At 33.3% G+C, this 20,267-nt stretch overlaps 1 protein-coding gene across 2 annotated transcripts in view; it reads left to right on the top strand.

The window, feature by feature from the left end:
* The window catches only part of EPHA3 (EPH receptor A3), a 398,195-nt gene that overhangs the window by 265,267 nt on the left and 112,661 nt on the right, over positions 1-20,267 (top strand). The window contains exons 4-5 of one of the 2 annotated variants that reach the window (XM_056135454.1): positions 6,013-6,168; positions 6,871-7,206. In XM_056135454.1, the coding sequence (XP_055991429.1) occupies positions 6,013-6,168; positions 6,871-7,206 (492 nt within the window). The remainder of the gene's footprint in view (positions 1-6,012; positions 6,169-6,870; positions 7,207-20,267) is intronic. The other variant, XM_056135456.1, reaches the window with a different exon arrangement.

Here is a 20,267-nt window from a genome sequence, read left to right as displayed (position 1 = left end):
TCAATATGCCAAAAACAGTAACTATAACAGGTCTCATTCCCCTAACCCTGAAAGAGCCTCCAATCGTTGGGAAAGATGAGTAAGGAGAGGTTGCTAAAATCTAAGGGCTAGGATGAATAGAATCATTACTGGCGCCCATTCGAGTAAATAGACAAACAATGGGATGGCAGTGATACAGTGAAATAGACCCTGAATTCTTTTCTGGTGAGAATCTCTGAGACCTTCATTCACCTATAGATAGGCAAATGTAAAAGAATTCTGGAAATCTATTGTGGTTTGTCAACTATCCTATCTTTTGAGCCTTTGTTTTATGTATTTCTTTATCTCTCTCCACTTATTTACTGCTAGTTGTGTGGTCCACTTTTATTTTTGCAACTGGGATGTGTATGGATATGCAATTAGCTGAAGTTAATGAGTGAACCTGCCCAAGTAAAGGTGCCAGTTAATACTTGGAATCTAAACTTTGTATTCCAGCTCTGAGAAAGAAAACCCTGAAGAGAGCAGAATTTTCTATCTCAGCAATAGCATCAAAATAAAACAAAAAACATTTCTAATTAATTCAGGAAATTAATCTTTTTTTTTAGTTTTTGTCCCATTTGAGTATATACTTTTAAAATTTTGCTTTATTATATTTTATTGATTTATATTTTTAATATTGGGGTCACACCCAGCAATACTCAGGGATTACTTCAGGCTCTGCACTCAGGAATCTTTCCTGACTATGCTCGGGAACGAAATGGGATGTCAGGGATAGAACCTGGATTGGCTCTGTGCAGGCAAGAGGCTTACTTGCTGATCTATCTCTCTGACCTTATTTTATTTTATTGAAGTGTTTAGTTTGGGAATCATACCCAAAAGTATGACGGGCTTACTCCTGGTCTTCAGGAATCATTCATAGGAAATACAGGGAATCTAATGAGATGGTAAATCAAACCTGGGCTGGCTATATGTAAGCAAAACTGGTCTGTCAATGACTAATTTTCATCCAAGACAATGATGAAAGAAAGATAATTTACTGAATATATATATATATATATATATCTACTTAGAAAAAATTAAAAATACTTTGGCACAAAGTACATACTATCAGTGTATATATTCTGGTGAGATTTTTTAAGATAAAAATAGTTGAAAACATATTATTTAATAAATGAGGACATATATGCTTAGGTAGGGCAATTAGTTGCTAGTGAATAATGCCCTCTTAAAATGCATCTGATCAACAGCCAGGTGTTGGAAAATTTTAGATACCTTGCATGCAAAATAAATAGGAAATAATTTCTCTCTTGATTGCTCAGAGTTTGACTGTGGCACACAAAATAATTAATAAAATGGACTTTCCAGTCCATTTACAAGAGAGAAAGTGATAAACACAGTCATAGAGGTTTTAAGATATATCAATTTAATAGAAAAGAGTAGGTAATTTCATTTTGTATCTCTCATTGCAGTACTTTTCTTTATGTAATATTTGAAAAACATCTTAAAATGTGGAGTGTAAAAGAGAAGCCAGGGAATTATTTAGGGATGATATGTGAAAATAGTATATTGAAAAGTTTCTTAGTAGTCATATTCTCAAAGCAGGATATCTACTTCTAAAATAATAATGACATGCAGAATTGGTCTAGTTAATATTAAGATTTCAGTGCCAGAATGGTAGCAGAGTGGGTAGGACTCTTACCTTGTACGTGGTTGACCCTCATTTGATACTCTGCACCACATATGGTGTTTATAACCTCACCAGAAGTGGTCCCTGAGTGCACAGCCAGGCATAAGACCTGAGCAACATCTCCAGTGGAATAATGATTTGTTTCCACATCAAGAATTTCAAATTTGTTGTCAGGTAGATAATATGAAATGTCATAACATGGCTATTCTGCATTATTCAATAGTGAGGTATATATCCTTGGAGACTCTGAGCATCACAAAGATGACCCCGTTAATCTCTGGCATCACAGGAACAAAGTTGCATGGCATCCTTAGGTCCTAACACATAAGCCTAGATGACCAAATAGCAGACCTAGCTGCAGGGAACAGCTCCTAGCACCCAGAAGCTTTACAGAGTTCCCTCCTATAAAATAATATAATATTTTCTTTTGCTTTTTGTGTCACACCCGGCAATGCTAAGGGGTTACTCCTGGCTTTGCACTCAGGAATCACTCCTGGCAGTGCTCAGGGGACCACATGGGATTCTGGGAATCGAGTCCAGGTTGGCTGAATGCAAGGCAAATGCCCTATCTGCTGTGCTATCTATCTCTCCAGCCCCTCCTATAAGCTAATCTTAACTCTTTAACGACATGTCATCTTTACAACCCTGGGGCCCCAAAATTTATGAATAATGTTAGTATTTGATAAACCAGAATATGCATACATAAATCAGAATGAAATATAATTCATATCATGTATAAATCAGAATTCTGTCATATGGCTGCAGATTTTAAATATATGCTATCTAGTTTAGTCAAGCAGTCAAGCATTGCTCTTTACACATAGTTTATATACAGTGACTGTATATTGATGGCTTGAGACTATTTGCTAGCTCCCATGTGCCAAAAGATGCAGGAAGAGTGTCTCTACACAGCATCGAACTTTTCAGACTCCAGTGACCTCAATTATAAAATATTCAAGTCAAGAATCTTTTTAGCTCGATCAGAGTATGATTCTATTAATTAGTATGTATCAGCTGACCTCTCCATTCTCCAGTTCACTGAGAATTACTTTTGTTGAAAGGGGAAAAGTAAGGGGATACAACTTAAGCATAATGTATAAGGGTGTGTTGTCTTTCTGACCTAACAAGAATTCTTGGAATAGGTTCTTACAGATCAACTAGTGAAAGGTACAGAGCACTCTAATTTTCTTGACCTATAACTTATTGTGTCATGTAAGTCATTATAGGCATAAGAGAGCTACAATATAGATAGGGTGATTTCAATTCCATTTGGATCATCTTATTAAAGAAAAGCAACCCAAAAACTGTCATCAGATATCTATGTAGATATTTTTCGCCAAAGCCTTTCACCATAATTTTGGCCATCTATCCCTATTTGCAATAAAGTCAGAATTGGAACCCTTAGCTGAGGGAAACTTGGAAAGAAAACAGTATATATAGAAAATAGGAAGCAAGGTCTAGCTGCACAGTATGCTATTAACAATCTCCATCACATACTTCTACCTAATATTGTCTCTTCACAGACCTATTAATATATTTAATCAAGTTTCTTACAGTCCTTCTCCTACTACCTTTTCAAGATCTTTCTCAAATGATCCTCCTTCTGTAGAATCTCTTTGGATAGCTCAGTTACATTGGAGTGCTCTTATATGGGCCTCTACTAAATTTCTTCAGGCAACTTTAAATTGCACAGAGCCCTAGGCTGAAGGTATAGTACAATGGGTAGAGATTTGTCTTGCATGTAGCCTAACTGGGTTCAATCCCCACATGGTCCCCTGAGCCCACCAAGACTTATCCTTGAACCTAGAGCCGGGACTAACTCCTGATGACTTCTGAATGTGGGACAAAACCAAAAACAAATAAATAAATGCAAGTACCCTTTGGGACTGGACATAATATGGAACATTCATATCTTTAAGGCTAGCAAAAAAAAAAAATAATAGCAGTACATATATAGCATAACATAACATAACATATACACACATAACATATAGATATAGGACAATGTTTTTGTATTTTTACTTCATTTGCATTATTTAATCAAAAGTAGGTAGTAGACATAAATCACACTTCTATCTTCCAGTTAAATTACTTTCAAGATACTGGATGAAACTTTGCTAAAGTGTTAAAGCTAGATAATGAATTCGTGAATATTTTTCCTTTCGTAAAGTATCACACTATATAACCAATATTAACAAAACATGATTGAGTATTTAGCCAATAACTTTAGATTAAATGTTATAAAAATCACAAAACCTCCAATAAAGCGTACATGCAAACAAAATAACAAAGTGCATTGGAGTCCTTTGAGTTAATCTTTACAGGACTCAGCTACACCCTCTTAAAAACTTAAAGGCACTCAGTGATGAGTGAAATTGAAACCAGAAGTTAAGTACATAGTTTATTTATACTTAAAATCATTTCCCTCACGGCAATATGATATGAGATATCAGTAGAAGATTCTAACCAGTGCATAAGGACATTGTTCAAAAATTTATAATCCTAATACATTTTGCTTTAGGCAGCAGAACTTAAGTAGCAATTTATTGGCACCCAAAATTGCTCAGTTTGATGTAAAATGGTTGTAGAGCAGCCATGTGAAGGAAATTAGTGGCATAAAAATAGATTAATATTTACTATAATTTTAAATTATTTTATTTTCACTTTTTCCCTTCTATCTTGTATGTAGAGGCCACTCTGAGGGATACTTCTAGGGGACAGTGGTGTTGGAAATCTTAGTTAAGACCTTGTGCATGCCTGGCATGTGTGTTAATTACCTGAGCTATGTCATTGTCATTAGATACCTATAATTTATTATTTTAATAGTTTATCTTTGCAATATATCCCACAAAAATATTATGCTATTAGAATCATTAAAATCACTTATTGCTCTACATGATCATAGGTTTAAATTTTGTTCACAAACATTTTACTCTAATGCAGGTAATCTTTTACAATATGTGGTTGATATGAAAAGCTATGAAAGTCTATAAAAGATCATCTGTAAGGCTAGTTTGATATGTACATGCTTCGCAAATCTCAGTGTATCATTGCAATTGTTTTACAGATTAGAATAAAATTCAACTTCTGAAGATATACTTTATACTTAAAAATTAGAGTATAAATCTCTTCCTGAGAGAAATTTTGAGATACCTCTTATTAGGGTTTTTTCTAAGTTTGCAGTTTAGAATATAATTGTGAAATTTGACCAAATGTAAAGAATATTTTGAATTTTTCAAGAATAATATAATTTAGACCTACTTCCTTGAAAAAAGCAGTACTCAATATGGAATGGAGAGCAAAATCAATTATTTATTATCAATTATGATGAAAAAACACTTAATTTTGTTACATGTCAAAAATAAAGAAAACAAAAAAGGTAGTATAGAATTCTTTAACAATTCTTAATCTAGTAATTCACAAGAGTATCAGTTTAAATAGAAGCTGTCACTGTCACTGTCCTCCTGTTGTTCATCAATTTGCTCGAGCGGGCCCAGTAACGTCTCCATTGGAGACTTCGTTGTTACTGTGTTTGGCATATCGAATACATCATAGGTAGCTTGCCAGGCTCTGCCCTGCAGGCGAGATACTCTCGGAAGCTTGCTGGGCTCTCTGAGAGGAGTGGAGGAATCGAACTCGGGTCGGCCATGTTGGCTGCTTGCAAGGCAAACGCCCTACCACTGTGCTATAGCTCCAGCCCAATAGAAGCTGTATTTTTATGTATTTCATATGTAGAGATGGAATACACTGAAATCTTTATTTCAGTCCTTTGCTTGAGGCTAATGAATGAAAATATCAAGGCAGAAAAATAATCATAACTTTTGAAAACTATGTAACAAGAATCTTAAAATATGGATAAAGAAATGGTTTCTTCTGTTTGTGTCCTGTAATTTGTGGAATAAAATTATATATACAGTATGCAATTAGAAAACAAGTGAGTATGTCATAAAGTGCTAACTGCAGTGTAGATAATATATACATTGCATCATGTTTTAGAAGGAGATGCCTACATGATGACATGACTTTGCTATATTTTCTCCACAAATATTCTAATGCCAAGTAAAGCTGTGAAAACATGAGCTGGAAATTTCATCACATTCTACTGCCAAAGTAATCTAAGTCTTGTGGGTTTCTTTTTTCTTTTAATATTTGGTACAAATTCAGACATGTATGTAGAAAAACTACACCAGTTTTACTATTTGCTTCTGAAAGTTCTTGTAGAGAAAAATGAAAAATTTATTTAGAATGAAGGCGTGACCCAACATCTTCAAATCTACTTTATGTATTTTCTTCATTACATTTTAAAAAATTATGGCAGATTTTTAAAGGAGTCATTTTGTTTATAGCTTGTCGACCAGGCTTCTACAAGTCTTCAGATGGTAATATGAAATGTGCCAAATGTCCACCTCACAGTTCTACTTATGAAGATGGTTCAGTCAACTGCAGGTGTGAGAATAATTACTTCCGAGCAGACAAAGACCCTCCATCCATGGCTTGTACCCGTGAGTAGTTTTGCTGCAACCCATGCCTCCATGTTTATTTTATTTTACTTTGTTTGAATTTGATTGTGTGGTTGTTTTGTTTTATTTTGCTTCTTAAACATTTGACCCATTTTCTTCTGTTATCCATGTGCAAATTGAATGCTTTCTCTGCTTCAATCTTCATGCTGCCACACCACAAATGCAACATTTATCACACACAAAAAAAGTAGTTTTTAAGGCACTTCCAGCAAAAGGTACCCCAGAAAGAAAGACAAATGTCTATATCTTGTTTTAGGTCTTGCATTACATTTGAGAGAGTAGGGGAGGTTATTGGCATGGGATTTGAGTTTTTACATTTCTATTCCTTCTTGTTATAGGTTGGTCGTTTGTAGGTCATAGGGAGAAGAACTAAGATTTATAAAGCTAATACTAAAGTTTTCATAACTATTCTCAAGGGCATTGCATTTAGCAGTAAATCCCTTTGTTAGACTTTGTGAAGACATCTTCAACTTGGAGTCAAACTCCCCTTTTCATAGCTTGGGGAGAACAGTGCTCTTGAATCCATGTGTCTGTAATCTCCTGAATCCTCTAAGGACAGATTAAAAGAAGATAATAAAGACAAGACGGTTATTTACCTCTTACAATTCCGTTGTAAATTATCTATTTCCCTTGTAGTAGAAAACAGAAGTGAAGCTCATTAATCTTTGTTGAACTACTTTTCAGGACCTCCATCTGCACCAAGAAATGTTATCTCTAATATAAATGAAACCTCGGTTATTCTGGACTGGAGTTGGCCCCTGGACACAGGAGGCCGGAAAGATGTTACCTTCAACATCATATGTAAAAAATGTGGGTGGAATGTAAAACACTGTGAACCATGCAGCCCGAACGTCCGCTTCCTCCCTCGACAGTTTGGACTCACCAACACCACAGTGACAGTGACAGACCTCCTGGCACACACTAACTACACCTTTGAGATTGATGCCATTAATGGGGTGTCTGAGCTGAGCTCCCCACCAAGACAGTTTGCGGCTGTCAGCATCACCACTAACCAGGCTGGTGAGTACACACTAGAAATTTCTGTCTGTTCCCATCCGGGATTCAAATCATGGTTTTGACAAAGTGAGAACAAGAGGAGGAAAAATGAAAAAAGCTTTGAAAGAGCAACAAGTTTTTCTCTGCAATCACTTTTAAAAAATTATGGTACATTAAATAAACCAATATAAGTCTGTTATTGAGAATAATCCATATCTCTTAGGTGATTTTTAAACTGGTTAACCTACTGCTTGCTTCCTAACTTGGAAACTTTAAGCATTTGGAGTTTTGGAGATAACACTTATGAAAACATGCTGATTTTTCAGAAGCTTAGCAGACACTGAAACTTAATTTTATAAAAGTTAGTAGTCCATTACAAAATAACTTTATCATAGTTATGATTTTATCTGTTTTATCTAGCTGTTCATGATGTTTCATAGAAATTCTGAATATCATAGTTATAATTTTCTGACTGAAACAAATAGGATAAATTAATGTTATCAACTAACTAGTTTATATAAAAAATAAAAAAAATTTTATTCTTTGGAATAGTCCAGATAAGTCATTATGAATGATTTTGGTAAAGAATAATATCATTTAACTATAAAATGTTCTGATATAAAATAGTTTACCATTTTACTAACAATTTACTCTCACTATATTTTCCCCGTTAGTATCACTGATCTGGAAAATGTTTTAATACAAAATATTTGCTTGTTTTGGTAACTATAAACTCTCACAATCTTTTCCTAATTAAAAAAAAGATGCCCTATTAGCAGGTTCAAAACAAAGATGTGTTAAAGTGGAATGGTGAAATTAAACAAGCATGCAACCTTATCACACATTCAGATTATGTCTCTTTTCTTCACAGTTGATGAATCTTATTCATTCAGTCATCCTTCAAAATTTCTATTTGTTACTTCTGTGATAGTTCTTGTGATTTTGTTTACTATAATTAAAAATGTGTGCTATTGAGAATTAAAGGATTTAGTTGTGAATCTTTCAGACATGTAAATGAGCTACATACATATCAAGTATGAGAGGCAAACAAATGACCATTTTTAAATAGAGCAATCATTTCCCCACTCTAGATAATTGTGATGAATAAAAAATGAATAGCTTTCTTTGGAATTACAAAAGATGTTCCATTGCTAAACTAACAAATTTTCATATTGTTGCTGCAAGGTATCATAATTAGGGCTGTATTATTGCAGCTTGATTCAGAGATACTTTTGTATTATTTACACACAAGAATTTGTGCAGTAAGAAGGGGGAAAGAATGTCCAAGATACTATCATGAGCATCCTTCAGCTAGAGCTGTACCTTCTCTCACCTGAGTTCACCTTTGACCTGTATGTGAAAGAATGTAAACTCTTCCTATTTTCTACATTTGTCTTACATTACATCAGTCCCTATTCTTTCTAGCAATTTCCACAAACTCCAAGGTTATAGAAAAGTTTGTGATAAACCTAATGAAAAGACAAGGAGATGTCCAAATTACCCATTTGCTTAGAAAGAGTTGTAGAGGGGTAGAGAAAAACCTACATAAACTCACCACTTTCTTTTTTCTCAGTTGTCTTAATCTTATAAGTTTTAATTAAAAATAATAAAGGTACACAATAAGTGCCAAGCAGAAAAACTATTCAGCAAGTTAAGGTGAATATCACTATTCTGGTTGTGAATATTTTATATTATCTCCATACTGATAAGTAATTCAAACTACTTTAAGAGATGAGTCAAGAAATGTTTGTGTAAAACTTAACTCCTCAAGTATCCTAGTAGCTCCCTGAGCCACTACACTGCAAAAATTTTCTGTATTCTAACAGTCAAAAATCAAACCAAAATCCGGCATTAGAAGATGTAGAGAACTTATGCCAAACTCCTTGCTCTTGTTCCTGCCAAGTCAATTGATCAATGTTTTGAATATGACCTCTGGCACAGTCAATGTTCAAATGTGTCTCTTTTTGACTCAGTTTCCTTCTTTCTCATATCCCTTTGTACTCACATTCTTTTGATCTGGCACCTTACATTGTAAATCATTTACCCTTTCTCCTGTTTCCTGGTGTTCAAATGGTTTTGTAAAAATACATGACTTTTAAATAAGGTATGCCGTCAGTATTTTAGTCTAACTTTCTAAATCTGTATTATCAGCTTCTTGAAGGTAGAACCCAGATAAGTCAGCCTAAGCTTTTGTACTGCTTCAGTTAGTAATATTTAAACTTAACAAATATCATGATTATACTCTTTAAAATTTTTGGCTTAGGTTTATGTAATCATTTTACATTAAAAAAAGTAATCCTGTCATGCCATATCAAATTATAATTACTGTATTTAATGAATGCAGAGACTTTAAGAAATTAAAATTGTGTGGCAAATGTATTTCCCACATCCTATATTTTATACTGATATATTACGATTTTAAAGGAAGAGCAACCATTCACCTGTATTATAGTTACCTTCCCAGCCAAACAGCAAAAAAAAAAGAAAAAAAAAAAAGAACTCTCTGCATCCTTCCCTCCATGGCCTCATGGCCTCTGACTTTCTGACAGTGTGTTTATCAGGAAACAAAAAGTTCCAGCTATATACAGCAGATGGTTACAGGGAGAAGGGACAACTGAATGTAGTCCTAAACATAAAAATAAGTAAATAAATGGGGTCATGTTTTAACCCTTGCAGTTATAGATCAAAGGTTCAGACAGATAGGGAAGACATGTTATTACTTTTTTTTTCCTAACCCTATTCTCATTTTTTAAAAGAAATCACATATTTGTTCACAATATGTTCCACAAGACATTATATATATATATATATATATATATATATATATATATATATATATATCTGTTTCAGAGTGCCTGTATCATTTTGTGTGCCTGGGGAGATAGAGATCTCAGTGGTATCTTCCAATCCCCATTGTAAGATATATAAGCGAGATTACAAAGAGTGCAGTTTCTCCAGGGAATGTTTATTTTGCTTTATTTTTGTTCTTTGTGAAGGTTAATGGATTGGTAGCCTTGAAAAATGAGCTCCCTACTGCTGAAAAGATATGGCTGTGACAGATATGAGACCGTAGTGTTTAAAGATCTCCTACTTTCTTTATCTTTAACATGGATATAAAGAGGAAATGTGAATGTGCCCCTTCTAATTCAGCATGTGAGGTTAAGTTTGTTGATTTTTCTCTTGATCACTGTGTAAAAGCTATGCTATGACCACGTGATAAGTTAGCTATTAAATTGTAGGGTATTCTGCTATTAATTTGGATGTTAGTGTTTAGCTTTCAATAATTTTAATAGAAACATCAGCCAAAATAAAGCATGATCTCTTTTGGAAGATTGTATCTATAAATCTATCAATCAAACATATTTAGAAAACCACAGATTGAAAGACAAAATATTACTGTTTTCTTTGGTGTAAATTATTATTTATTGACTTTTTCCTTGAGTTTATTTGCTTTCAATTTTCCAATCCTTAAAATTATTCCCCTTGTGGCATACTCCTCTCTGTTTATTCCAAACACTATCATAAGATCTTTTAAAAAAATGAGCATATACTAACCTCAGACTAATATAATCATCAAGTTCTCACATCTCAATGTCTACTTCCACCCCACCATATCTCATACACTGAGAAACAGAGATCTGAGATGCTTTTTAAAATCTTCACCAGATCAAACTTTTAGGTCTTTCAACTCCAACTCTACAATCATTTTCTATTTTCCTGCAATTTCTTCCATCTTGTGATTGACACTATGCAATAAATCAATAAGAGAAAAATCATAAATACTGCTCTATTTAGAGATAGAGGCTCCTTGTTTGAAATAGAGGGCCCTTCTGCCATTAACAATAAGTAAATTTGGTGATTATTTTCAGTATCTTAGGAGGATTTGTAGGGAATATGCTGCAACTGTTCTTCCTTATCATCTCTATACTTTTCTGAACCGAATATCTTCATCAATCTCTCACTCCACAAAGGATTCCAGTAAAGTGATATTTTTATTTATGTCAAGAAAGGTCTGTTTGACATGGATCCTGTGTGTGTGACAATTTCCTAAAATCTTTGGAACTTCCAAAACGGCAAAGGCAATTAAGGTGTATTATGTTCATTAGATCTGTCTTTCAACTACACCTAGATTTATGCTAATGAGGTTAAATCCCATAACTGTGGGGAATGGTAGCCAAAGGAACCTAAATTTAGAAGATTTTTTGCCTAGGGATTGAGAGATATTATAGTGGGTTGGGTACTACTTATTTTGCCTACAGCTGATCCTGGTTCAGTCCCAGACATCCAGTATGACCTCCCTCCCTGAGCATGGGTAGGAGTGATATCTGTGCTTAGAGTGAAGAGTAAGCCCTAAGCACAGCCAAGTGTAGATACAAATAAAAACAAATTTAGAAAGTTGGACTATCAGTTTCATCAAAATAATTTGGAAAAGTCCAGGGATTAAAGATTGAATTCAATTTCCAATTACTGTAATCAAAAGCCCAAAACACAGGTGACAGAGTTTGATGGTTGGTGAACATATGGAGCTTCTGGAATTGAATGCACAGGAGAAAACATGGAAGTGCAGTGCCCTTTCCCTACACCTTTCTCTGTATATTACTTCCAACTGCTGTTCCTGAATTCTTGTTCTTTTGTCACTGTCACTGTCACTGTCCTCCCGTTGTTCATCAATTTGCTCGAGCGGGCCCAGTAACGTCTCCATTATGACAATTGTTACTGTATTTGGCATATCAAATACATCACAGGTAGCTTGCCAGGCTTTGCTGTGCGGGCAAGATAACATCAGAAGAATAAAATAAAGATCAAACTAAATAACAAGAATTCTAGAATATTTATAACAGAGTAAAAATCACAAACCCTAGAGTAAAACTTCCTGAGTTTGAATCCTGACTTCTTTAAAATAACTTCCAAAATTCAGTTTCTTCATTTATTCTTATTCTTCTGCTTAACAGGATATTATTTACCCATTGCTGCTGAAAAGGTTAAATGAATCGATCAATATTTTAATAAGTGTTTAAGACAGTATCTTTGTAAAAACATAAAACTGGTACTTTGCAGCACTGTAGCACTATTCTCCCATTGTTCATCAATTTGCTGGAGCAGGCATCAGTAACATCTCCATTGTGAGACTTGTTGTTACTGTTTTTGGCATATTCAATATGCCACGGGGAACTTGACAGGCTTTGCTGTGCGGGCGAGATACTCTTGGTACCTTGCTGGGCTCTCCGAGAGGGGCGGAGGAATCAAATCGGGATCAGCTCCGTGTAAAGCAAACACTGTACCTGCTGTGCTATTGCTCCAGTCCTGTTGCTCTAGCAATTTAACTAGAAAGGTGTCCTGGGAACTTTCTTTACTTAGTTCTATATCTTTCCATTAGTATGATCAATTTTCTTTTTTCTTTCATTTTTTAAAAATTTTCTTAGTTTTCTAGACTATCATACTTAGAGTTAGCTTTGGTTCATCTTCTACATTTAAGGCCTAGTATGCTAATACTTATTATTTTTAATTATTTTATATCTTCAAACACTTTTACCACTCATGATATTAGACTTTATTTCTCAATTATTACATTAATTTATTCAATTATTAGGTTTTTTGAGGGACTAGTTGGCTGTGCTCAGAACTTTCTCCTGGCTCTGTGCTCAGGGATTTCTCTGGGCCAGACTCAAAGGACCGTTTGGTGTGCTGAAGATCAAACTTCAGTCTGCCATGTGCAAGACAGATGCCCAACCCACTGTACCATTCCTCTGGCTCCTTGCTTATAACATTTAAAAGTAAATAATGCCACCAGTAGTCCTTTTAAAATGAGGGAATTTTATTCAGCACATTTGCCTGGAGACAGATTTCCTTCAAAATTAATATTTACCTACTTTTTAAAAATTTTATATTATAATGGGTGGGTGAGTAAGAACCTTCCAAGGGTACTCAGAATTCCAGAATTTCAAGCATGTTTATACCACTGATTTTCCACTAACTCTTCTGTTGTTTCAAACCATGGGCCAGAACTTGCAATGCTATTCCAGCCATTCTGCTACTGGGTATTCTTGGGCCACCATCTGGGGCTCAGAGGCAATGCTCAGATTTTTGTGATGTTGGAAATTGAATTGGTCATGAGTAACCCCTTTACTCTCTCCCAGGCCTCATTTTCTTTGTCTCCATCTCTCTATAAATTTTATTTGTATTGGAACCACTTGAAAGTAAAGTGTCCCTTCCATGTCCCTTTACTCCTAAATACTTGAGTGTGGACTTCCTAAAAATGTTTTTTATATAACTTGAATACATATGTCAAAATTAGACCCTTAACAACATTGCATAACGTAATTGCATCTGTAGATACAGTCAGTTTTTGCCAATCATCCCATTAATGTACTTTGGCAAAAATACATTGCTCTTCTGTTTTTGTTCCTCATCTGTATACAGTAGTCCCTATTCATAAGAATGCATTCTTAAATGGTTTTCTATAAAATTTCCATTCCACCTTAATTTGTAGAATTTTCTAGGTTCTTAAATAATTCTCTAGCAATTTTAAAGTATAACCTCATTCAAAAATTATCAATAAATAATATTCACAAAAAAATCAACAGTTATGTTAGATTTATATTTCCTTTTAAAGGAGAGCTAAGTTTTTTAAAATAATAGCATCTTAGAGGTAACTCCATATGATAAAAATATGTCTCTCATTGTCTTTATATATAGTAACGTTTACTCTATAATCCACTTAACTGATGCTCAGAGGAAGGAATTGAACTAGAAATTCAGTCATGTATATACATTTTTAGTTGTATGCATATATATATATGTTTTGGGATCTTATCTTAGAACTTTATCAATTGATATTTATGAGCAATTTATTGTAGTATTGTTATGATTTTAATCAAGTGGAACATTCTGAAGCCTTTAAGTGTATCTATTAACACATATTCCATAATGAAATTTCCATGACTATGCTTTTATTGGCTGTTATTTCATAAAATAAATTATGAAGTTTATTATTCAAAATAGACACATTTAATAAGCTTTTACAAGCAGTACACATCTATCAAATGAATTATAACCTGTGAAAAACCTTGGACTAAGTTGAGAATCCACTTACCTTTTTGTGTTGATAAGAAAGATATATCTATGTCTTCTATGCTTCTGACACTGAAATATATTTTCTCTAACTGCTTTACTATTCTCCTGGGGTTTAGAAATAGCATCCATAGATATGACATAGGAAAGCCACATGTCAAAGTCAGCTCACCAGACTTCAGCATTTCTAAAGAAAATGTTTCAAAATAAAAGAAGATCAGGTCAGCAACCAGATGTGCTATTAAGCTACGGATACATACGTGTTGACCCTCTGAATGCAATGCTATCCTGTAATTACATTCCCTGAAAGTAAATTAGATACAGAATAATATACTTAGGTTCTTTTAGAATTTGAAAGATGTTCTGTAGTCTCAGAAATTTGAAACATATTCAAATTTTATTATAAAACAGTGAGCGATTTAGTATTGCCCTCTGTGAATCTTCTATCTGTTTCGCTCTTGTGATTAATAAATCATAACAATTTTAAGCTTCCACTTTTTATTGCACAAAACAAATAAGTCAAGTCTAAATTAGGTCCAGAGATTACAAGTGCAGAGGCACATTTTGATGTCCTTGCTACATTTCTCTGTGTAGTCATTTAGCTTCTCTCTTTTTGTTTTGAAATTGAGGCATAAACCTGTACATCAAGGCCTATCAGTACACAGTCATATGTCATAGTGTGCCTGACGCATTCCACATCATTTAACACATTAACGATACCCTTCAGCCATCACCCCCTGGTATTGAGGCATATTACATATCTGTAGCATGAGCAATAAACAGAAACATAGAAGAAAAATATATTGTCCTGTCAGTTATCTAGAATGCTTATATGAGCTTAAAAATACCACAGTGTGGAGAATCAAAAGAAAGATATTGTTTGAGAGCTAGCAGGACTAAATTAAATTCTTATCCCCCTTCCTTTCTGATCCTTAATATAATTGCAATCGATGAAGCAGACATATTCTGGAGAGTTATAGTTACATTTTTCTTCCAGCTAAAGGATGCTCACACTAACAGCCATATAAACAACCAGCTCAAGACGGAAGTAATGTGCAAACTAAAACATGATAGCTATTAAGAAAAAGAGCAATGCTAGGCTCACTCATGTTATCTTCACTGCATCTTTCTAAGACCAAAGGAAATCATCCTTATTTTATTAAGGAGATCATTTTAAATCTCAGACATAGAAGCAACACTATTTTATCTCTTAACCATGCTCTTCCCTTCTGAATTAAATTAAATATAGAAAAACTTTAGGGAATAATTGCAATATGTGCAATTTAACTCAAAATTAAATGAATGCAAATATTTATAATGAAAAGGTATTCTACCTTTAGAAGTAAAATCTTGCTACCATTAGTCAGTTTTTTATAATAAACTCTATATTTTCATTCTTCTAAAGATTTATCTTTGTTAATAGTTTTGACATAGGGAAATATTCTGAATTTATAATCCTATCAAACCACAAATTTCTCTAAAGAACTATTTGCTCTATTTATTTATTATCATCACTGTCACTGTCACTGTCCTCCCATTGTTCATCAATTTGCTCCAGCGGGCCCAGTAACGTCTCCATTCAAGACTTCATTGTTACTGTGTTTGGCATAATGAATACATCATGGGTAGCTTGCCAGGCTCTGCCGTGCAGGCAAGATACTCTCGGTAGTTTGCCGGGCTCTCCAAGAGGGGCGGAGGAATCGAACTCGGGTCAGCCATGTTGGCTGCTTGCAATGCAAACACCCTACCACTGTGCTATTGCTTCAGCCCATTTATTATCATAAAATATTTTAATTTAGAAAAGGAAAAGGAAGAAAAGAGAAGGCAAGGAGTGGCTTTTGGAAGGAGTCTTCTTGAGCAGCATTCCAGAGCAGAAACCTTTCTCCTTGTAGGGACCCAGAAATAAGACAATGGACAGGGCAATATGCCTTGCATACAACAGAACCAAGTTTGATCCCCCGGCACTCATTAATGGTTCCTTGTTCTGCCAGGAGTAATCCCTGGGTTCAGAATCAGGAGTTAGCTCTAGCATCACTGGTATGGCCCTAAAAGCAAAAAGGAAAAAAGGAATCTTTCCTTTTCATATATTTATTTTAAAAAGAGGAAGGGTTTAGCACTTTTTACTTAGTTTAAAATAGGTGGACTTCTAAAATAGGGTTTAAGATGTTGAAATGAGAGGTTATGAGACATATCCTGGACTCGCATCCATACAGTCACTCCTTTCCTTACTGCAATCTTCAGTAAAATTGTTTCATTAAGTATACAAATTAAAATAGCAAAAAGTTATGGCATTGCCACCATGCAGGGGCCCAGAAATTCTATAACATTCACACAAACTATAGGTTCCAAGTACAAAATACTGAAAACTCATATTTTTTTCTCCTTAGCTTGATTAACTCTGCCCTATGGTATAATAAATAACTATATAATTCAATCCTTATGAAAATAAGAATTGAATTCAATGATTCTAAGAGTTTAAATATCTGTCTGTGATTATAAAACTCAAACATTTCTGTTCATAGCTATGAGGATATTCCTTGTTAAGTGGCTCAGGAATTAAAGGCTTTGTACAACTTAAAAGACTAAAAATATGACACATAAAGAGCATGTCACTATTATAATATAATAATTTATGGACAAGTAATATTATTTTTCAAATATAAGTTTTGTATGAATTGAGCACTATTGATGAAGTGTAAAATTCTGAATTGGCACAGCAGGTAGCGCATTTGCTTCGCAAGTGGTTGACCCAGGTTCGATTCCCAGCATCCCATATGGTCCCCCGAGCACTGCCAGGAGTAATTCCTTAGTGCAGAGCCAGAACTAACCCCTGTCCATCACTGAGTGTGACCAAAAAAGCAAAAAAAAAAATCTGAATTGTCATATCAGGCAATTTTTCTTGCTAAAACCAAGCTCCAAATCACTGAGGCTTCTGAGTTTATTTGAAATATTGTAGTTACTATTATTAGCAATTTAAAAATATTTATCACTATAATTCATTATATTCAGGAATAACTTATAGAGGTTTTAATTTCCACTCCAATAAAAATATATTAATTATAACAAACCACAAAAAGATTTTTTCTGGTCCTAATTCTGTTTAATATGTAGCTTTCATGCAGTGGCTACATGTCAGCATAGGAAATATTGTGGAACGTGTATCGAAAGAGTTAAGTATACTATTTGGTCTCAGATACTCTCCATAGGTCACTTATAGTTATGTCTTGTCCTTATAATAAAACCAAAAATTTAAAATATACTGTAGCTTTAAAAATTTTTTAAATTATACAAAATCGAACCCAGGTCGCCCCATGTTGGCTGCGTGCAAGGCAAACGCCCCACCCACTATGCTATCGCTTGTATAATTTAAACCCAAGCACAAATATCTCTAAGTCTACAACTGTACCTCATGATGTCTCACTAATAAAAATTTAAAAAAGAAAAAAATTAAATTAATAAAACCATTCTCAATTCAAAAAAATAAATAAAATAAAATTTTGTTCAAATTTACATTAGCATAAATAACCCAGAGTATTTTAAAATTGCAGGAAATATGATTTGAAAAATCCACTACATTAAGAGAAAGGAAAATTAGTTTAAAGCAGTGTCAGATTTTAATTGTAATCCCAGATTTTGTAACTTAACAGTCAAATGACCATTTATTTAAATCAAAAATTGATTCATTTCCTTCTTCATCTCTAATTTTGTTTAAATGTTAGTTTGAATCAGTTTTAGAATAAACTTACTTGAGCTCTTGCTTCCTTTTTGAATTGGATGCAATAATAATTACTAAATAGATTGTTGCATGGACTAAATAAAATAAGGTAGAACATATGTGATTGAGGAAGTATATAAAAAGTTAATTTGTCCTACCTCCAACAAAATCATATGGATCTTGTTCTAGGAATTCTTTATATAAAATTTCCTAGACATTAATTTTAAAATTAAAAAATTAAAATGTTAAACTACATATAAATATAAATTATATTATATTAAAATAATATAAATTATATACATAAGTGTTAAAGTGAGAGGTAAACTGAAACTTTCTACTTTGATGTAATGTCACACTTAGTTCAAAATGTGTATGACCTATAAAAATTCTTTATTTAACAATTAAGTCCCACCTCATTCATTTCATAAGTGCATATTCTGTAACAATGTTAAATGCCAATTGGAATGTCTAATGAAATGTATAATAGACAGTTGAATATATTGGCCTATTATTCCAGGAACTGTATTAAGATAAGTCAAAGGAACCCATAAAATAATAGGATCGGTAATAGTAATGAAATTGTAGTCAATGAAAGAATGCCCACAGAGATTAAGGAAACCAATTAGTTCTTCTTTCAAAAATAAAGAATGTACTAATAATTACTTTGGATACAAAACAAAACTTACTAACCTTTCCATAGGCCATCCTATCATGTCTTTGTCCATCTATAGTGTATAATTATATATCTACCCTCTAACAAATAGGTGTGCATTAATTCAAGCAGATTTCCAATATGTCAAAAAAATATTCTCTAGCTCTCTTTTAGTCAGTAGAGCTTGTTTATTTGCAGTATATTGAAATGTTCTCAAAAATGTTTTTCACATCTGAAATGCATTGCCTCCCATGACATTGACTTTCAATAAGGGACTGAGTTTTACAGTATAATGTATCACTACTTATTTGAATAGCTATGGTAGAATATTTGTCTTCACTTGAAATATTTTTCTCCAAAAATATTTAAAATCTGAATCATTTAAATCTACTGGTGATGTCTCCATTTAAACTATTTAATAAATTCTTGTTATTCCAGATAAAATAGATGTTCCTGTTAGAAGCCCAAAATAAAATATCTAAATAAGTGATTAAGCTTTTAACACTTTATAAACATTTCTCTATATATGAGTTAGTAGTATGTTTATGTGTTCATATATAAAAATTATAGCTCTAAAAAGAGCAATGTTCTAGAAAGTGTATAAATTCCAGCATATCTGAGAGGAGAAAATCACTTTTGTACTGAATTATTTGAACTTAAATAGTTTTACTCTTTCCTATCTGTGATAGAATGTGATGAAAACAAGGACATCTCCCTTTAAAAAGATCTACAATCATTTTTAAATATAAGTAGTCAACACATGCTAGTACATAACTTTATCGAACATTTGGCACACTTAACAAACATAATCATGAATATAGCATTTAGAAAACTCATGGATTTCTTGGGCAATATATAATATGCTTTTTTGTTGTTGTTGTTCCTTAAACATTGCCAGAATATTTTATAAACCAGGCACTATGCTGGCTACACAATGGATAAAGTGATGATTAAGATATAACTACTATCTTTGAGAGCTTTCCATTTAGTTAGTAGTAGATCTTAAAGATTTTAAGAAACCAGCATGAAATTGATTGGTTTGGCCAAGAAAAAGCAGGAAAGGCCAGCTGCCAAGAGTCTTCAACAGGCTTAGCAACTCAGTGAAACCTGCCAATGAAGGAGTTACCTTGATTCTCAGATAATAGCAAATTGTATGTAATTGTTTTAAGTTTTTTACAGCTAAAAAGATATTAAAATAATCTTTTTGATGTGATGCTAACAGCAGCATGTATCCAAGGATTTTTCACTGAGAGGAAAAAGACAATTGTTATAATTTATAAAGTAAATAATTCCACTTATGATTTAAGTCAATCTAGTGTTTTCACTTACAAAAAAGCAAACAGTTCAACTAATAATAATTAAATAAGAACAATTATTTAGCGCTGTCTAGTGAAAATCTCTAAATCAGTTTTATTTATTGATCTATCTGTCCATTTTCCCCCTTGGTCACCCATAAGTATTTTATTTGAAATAAAGTATTCCTGTTAGATATGTAAATTTATACAGGTTATCAAATGGTACTTGTGAAATAAGTATCAAATGAACACATTATATATCAAACTTTTGCAACAATTTATATAAATTATATCACAATAATAAAGAGTATATGAAAATAGAATTGCTAATATATAATAATACCTCACCACA

The sequence above is a fragment of the Sorex fumeus genome, unplaced genomic scaffold, assembly GCF_029834395.1.
Source record: "Sorex fumeus unplaced genomic scaffold, SorFum_2.1 ptg000115l, whole genome shotgun sequence".
NCBI classification, from domain to species: Eukaryota; Metazoa; Chordata; class Mammalia; order Eulipotyphla; family Soricidae; genus Sorex; species Sorex fumeus.
The sequence above is the reverse complement of the archived record's forward strand: the minus strand, read 5'-3'. Positions and strand labels throughout refer to the sequence as shown.